Genomic DNA, 6,000 nt, shown 5'->3' on the forward strand with positions numbered 1-6,000 from the left:
AATGACACACTCGTAGCCCTAAATATTATAGACTGACGATCGTGTGAACTTGCACGTCCGCTCACATATACTATGCTAAGTGAGCATAACCGTTCGGCACGTGCAGGGGTTCACAACACATAATAAAGGGTACAAAAATTATTTGACCTTAATTTTAAATAGAGTTCTAAGTTATAACATATTCATATTTATATGTCTAGTATCAAGCCATGCATTGATTTAATCATTATAACACAGTAGGTTAAGGTTAATATTTAATTATAATAGATTATAACTAAAAGTTTTATGTTTAAAAAACTCAAAAAACTTGAATGCAGATATTTAAAAAACAAAATCACACTTCTTCTTTAAAGTATGTTGAATATAATATAACCATATGATTACACTTTTAATATACTTCAGATGCATATTATAAATAGTGTAAAATTAAATAAGTATTTTAAATTAAGTCCACTTACGTTGCCCTTATTATACACAGAGAATACCCGATAATAATTAATAAGTGTATAATATATTCATAAAATGTTATGATTAAAGTGGAAATTCATGTGATATTTTGAAATGTCTATTGAAATACTTATATGTAATATGTATGTCTAACTATTATCACGTCATGCATAGAATTAAACATTATAAACACAGTAGTTTAAGGTTAAAATTTAATCATCATAGATTCATAGAATATAACTAACAGGTTTTTTTTTAGAAACTCGGAAAAATTAATTCAGATATTAAAAAAAAAAAATCACACTTATTTATATCATGTTGGATGTAATATAAATGCATATGCGTAGGGTGATCAAATATATCGGGGGGGGGGGGGGGGGGGGAGGAGGGCTGCAAAAATAATAATACTTAATAAGAAAAAAAAAACACTAAACTAAATGAAAATAAGACATTTATTTGTTTTCAACTATAATTCCAAGCGTCTATTAGTTTTTGAATAGATATTTAATATATCATTAGAATCAATATTATTTGAAATATCTCTTTCAATATTTAGTATTGCCAGTGAGGAAAAACGGTCTTGAGTCATAGTTGACCGTATATATGTATTGATACGTCTCATTATCGAAAATGACCTCTCACATGATGCTGAAGAAATTGGTAAGGTCAGAGCTAAATTTAAAAGTTTATATACATTAGGAAAAGTTGAAATAGTTAAATATACAATAGTTAATAAATATACAATTAATCGTTAAATATATTTAAGATGCATATTATAAATAGTGTAAAATTAAATAATAATTTAAAATTCGATCAACTTACTATGGTCTATTACAGAGAATACCCGACAATAATTAATAAGTGTATAATATATTTTAGAATTATAAAATATTCATAAAATGATATGATTAAAGTGCAAAATCTAGTGATTTATTTGAAATGTTTGCAATGAATTTTCATGTTTTCGGTCGAATATAAATTTTGTAACATATTAATTAGGGTATAAAAATAATTTTACCATAATTTGATATAGGATTATTAGTTATAAGTTATAAACATAAAACTTTTAGTTATAATCTATGATAATTAAATATTAACCTTAAACTACATATTAATAATTATATGTCTAACTACTATCACGTCATGCATAGAATTAAACATTATAAACACAGTAGATTAAGGTTAATATTTAATTATTATAGATTATAACTAATAGGTTTTTTTTTTTAGAAATTTGGGAAAAATAATTCAGATATTTAAAAAAATAAATCACACTTCTTATTTAAACCATGTTGGATATAATATAAACATATGATCAATCTTTAAATATATTTAAGATGCATATTATGAAATATGAATAGTGAAAAATTATATTATAATTTAAAATTAAATTAACTTACGTTGCACTATAATAAACAGAGAATTCACGATATTAAAAATATGTGTTTAATATTTTTATTTTTAGTTTTTCTATTTTTTTTTATTTTTACAAGATATTTACAATCTATTCATAAAACAATAAGCAAATTAGATAAGAGTAATAAAATACATGAGTAATATGACGGAAGAAGCCACCCAATGATGACACTACCTATTTTGTTTAGTTTAGTAGGGGGAATTTGATTTAGGAATCAAGCATTTAGCAGGTCACGACACAAATTACGTTTGAGACGTCTGAAGCAGTGGCGTGTTGACAATGTTTTTAAGGAACGACCGCTCCATCAATATTTAATATGGTACGGTAGTAGTACGTAGTTCGAAACCTTTTCGTTATCTACATTCCATGTGTAATGTCAGATATTTATACCACAATCATGATATGGACAGTAATATAGAAATCTGTTACGTATCAAAATGTTATCAGACAATCAATCCAGTAACTACTTTTAATTCTATTTTTAAAATATATGGAAGTGGGAATCCAAATTGTATTAAATTTTATGTCGACAACTCTGTCGACAACTTGCTACAGCCTACAGATGATGATATTAGGTATTACTTATTAGTCATTAGACAATTCGATCGTGATTACCGTCGTCCTCCGCCGTCTGCATTTGTAATTGTAATATATAACACACACTAATACCGTGTGATATTATTATTATTATAGTGTTGAAGTATTTTACGTGATTTTTTGTTCAGTTTAGTTATTTAAAAATTTTAAATTATGTCAGAAAATATTAATGAGTGTTTATGTGGAAGAAAAAGGCAAAAAATGAATGATACAAACTGGAAACGTCATCTAAATGCATGCAATGTTGCAAAATTAAAAAGTTCAAAAACTGTAACTGATATATGGTCTTATATCACAAAAAAAGAACTATTAATGATGAAGTGCACCCATCTCTACCAAATAAAGGTAATTTTTCTATTTTATTTGGCAATCAAAAAAAAAAAAATAGTTAACACAATTCATTTAGAATAATTATTTATCAATTACCTACCTACCTACTTAATTATGATATATTTTATTATAAATCTTATTTGACTACTTTTACTGGGATTCTAATAATTTTTAAATTATAAAAATCATATTTTACAGTATACCTATTATAGTCTATTACCTATTTGGAAAACTAGTTTTATAATTTCTTAGGATTATTTTATATTATATTAAATTTTTAAAGATTTATGATACATATTAATTAAATTTTTTTAAACATTTTTTTCTCCAATAATAGATATTAGTGATATTACAAAAGATAAAATTTCAAGCACCATTTCAAACTTTGGCTCTTCTGTTACCCAATTAAATGTATTAAATCCTGTCAATACTACAACAGTAGCAACCATTGATTTAGTTACCAACTCAATAACTTCTTGTAAGTTTTATTACTAGTATTTTAATATGCATTTACCTCAAACTATGTTTTTGAATCCCATTTAATTATTGAATAATCTAAAATCTTAAGTTATTTACATGTTTATTTATTTTATTTTTAAAAGGCAGTCAGATGAATGTAGTTGATGAATCGCCCAATTTGTATAGTGTTTGTTCTGATAAGATCAGTCTAATGAATTATCAATTGGGCCCGTTGAAGGTAATAATAAATATTATTAATAAGTTTTAATATTACATTTTTTAACCCTCAAGTTTTTATTAATCAATCTAATGTTAAGTACAAATAAAAATTAATAAGTATATAAATTTAATTTAAATTAACATTGACCAAATAAATATTTTAAAATAAAACTGACAATTAATTCAAATGTTACATATTTTAACAGATATTGGTAACATTGTGGAACAAGACTTTTTGTATTTCCAACAATTTCCAAATGATCCATCTATAATATTAGATTCAAAAATGTCCCCCGAACAGTTTGCTTATGTTGCAGCTTTACATCCGTGTCAACCTAAAGCATATGAGTTAAAAGGAGGTATATTTCCAACTAAAATGCAAGGCAAATGGTTGCGTTCTTTTCACGAGGAACATTATTATAAGAAACTTCCAAATGGGGAATTTGTCAAGCGAAATTGGATTTCATATTCCCCACCACAAGATAAAGTTTATTGTATTGTTTGCAAACAATTTGGAAAAGAAGATGCAAAAAGTTATCAACTAGCGCGGTTTGGTTCTGATGATTGGAGCCATATTTCATTCAAGCTTAAATCACATGAATCAAATAGTGCCCATTTAGAGTCTGAAATTCGAAGAGCTATGTTTGTAAGTAATCAAAGAGTAGTTAGTACAACTTTTGAAACTTCAAGCAGAATTGTTGAGGAAAAAAGAGAAATTGTTAAAGTAATTTTTGAGACGCTTATCTACCTTGCTCGTCAAAATATAGCGTTTCGAGGCCATGATGAATCTTGGACATCAAATAATCAAGGCAATTTTATTGAATTGATTAAATTTATCTCAAAATATAACCCAACACTTTCGTCTCATTTAACAAAAATTCAAAACTAAAAAAAAAAATCGACTAACGTTTTCATCCAATCAAAGCCAAAATAATATGCTCCGTGTTCTTGGTGAAATGGTTCGGGAAAATATTTTATTCAGAATTAAAAATCTGGAGTACTTTCGTCCATTATAGATACTACAACAGATGTTTCTAATATAGAACAACTTTCATTAGTAATTAGGTTTATAAATGAAAATGAAGAAGTAGAAGAAAGATTAGTTGCCTTAGAAAATGTATCAGACGCAAGAGGTGTTGGTATGTTTAACGTTTTGTGTTATATTTGTGAAAAATATGATATTGATTGGGAAAATCAACTGTGTGCACAATCATATGATGGAGCATCTTCGATGCAAGGCCAATACTCTGGTGTTCGTGCATATATCCAAGAAAAAAATCCTAGGGCAATATATGTCTGGTGTTTTTCTCATATTTTAAATCTTGTCGTGGTAGACACTTGTGATACAAGTAAGACTATGATACATTTTTTTGGAGATTTACAATCATTGATAGCTTTTTTAAGAGCAAGAAAACGTGCTGTAATATTTTTAAACCAACAAAAAATATGTTATCCAGAAGAAAGAATTTGTAGAATGAAAATTTTTTCTTCTACACGCTGGACATCTCACGACCGTGCTTTGAAAGTTATATTTGAAAAATATAAAGCACTTAATAATACATTACAAGAGTTATCAAACTCAACTGAACGTGATACATCTTCAATGGCAACAAATTTACTGTCTACTATTTCTTCATTCAAGTTTGTTACACATTTGTTATTAATGAAAAATATCTTTAAGCACACAAGTCCATTATCCATATATTTACTATCACCATCATTGGATTTCATCACTGCATTAACTATAGTTGATAATTGTGCTAGGAAACTGTCAGAATTACGAAATGAGTTACATTTAGATATTTTATTGGCTGAAGCAAAAAAGTTTTCCCTAGAAAATGAACTGGAAGAAGTATGGTTTCCAGAAAAACGGGTTCAAAGACGGAAAAAATGGCTGGAGAAAAAATCAATGATGAAATAGTAACTAAGGCCAAAGAAAATTTTAAAATACAAGTTTATTTCACTGTCTTAGATCAGATATGTATATCTATAACTAGTCGATTTGAAGGATCAAGGGAAATTTTATCCGACTTATCACTTCTTTCAGTTGATCGACTCATCGCTACAAATAAAGGATATCCAATACCTGAAGATAATTTTGTGTATCTTGATAAGTGGATTCCAAATTTACAAGTCGATCAATTAAAATTGGAGTATTCTACTTTTACATATAATTTCCTTAAATTTAAATCAAATATAGCAATTGAAAAATTACATGAAAAAGTAATGATAAGCGAATCAGATGAAGATACAAGTGTTGATTCAGATGAAGTCAATAGTGAAGAAACTAAAACTAAAATGACAGTTTTAAATGTGTTAAAGTTATTAAATACATTTAACTTGAATTTCCTAATATTTACATGGCATATAAATGTTTGTGCACCATACCAGCTACATCAGTAAGTAGCGAAAGAACTTTTTCTAAATTTATTAAAATTGATCAAGACTAGAACTCGTTCAACAATGGTACAAAAGCGTCTTGATAGTTTGATGCTCTTATCATGTGAAAAACATATAATTATTAACATTGA

General features: G+C 26.9%; 1 protein-coding gene and 1 pseudogene across 1 annotated transcript; both read left to right on the forward strand.

Annotated features, from left to right (window-relative positions):
* The first annotated feature begins 2,614 nt into the window (after positions 1-2,614).
* On the forward strand, positions 2,615-3,286 carry LOC149056925 (uncharacterized; annotated as a pseudogene).
* A 370-nt stretch (positions 3,287-3,656) lies between these two features.
* On the forward strand, positions 3,657-5,390 carry LOC107172841 (zinc finger MYM-type protein 1-like). The gene is made up of 2 exons (XM_015523136.2): positions 3,657-4,278; positions 4,486-5,390. Exons 1-2 carry the CDS (start codon positions 3,657-3,659, stop codon positions 5,388-5,390), a joined length of 1,527 nt encoding a protein of 508 aa, XP_015378622.2.
* Positions 5,391-6,000: the final 610 nt, after the last annotated feature.

Source organism: Diuraphis noxia, unplaced genomic scaffold (assembly GCF_037042655.1).
Source record: "Diuraphis noxia isolate RWA-SAM2 unplaced genomic scaffold, SU_Dnox_SAM2 contig0003, whole genome shotgun sequence".
Lineage (NCBI taxonomy): Eukaryota > Metazoa > Arthropoda > Insecta > Hemiptera > Aphididae > Diuraphis > Diuraphis noxia.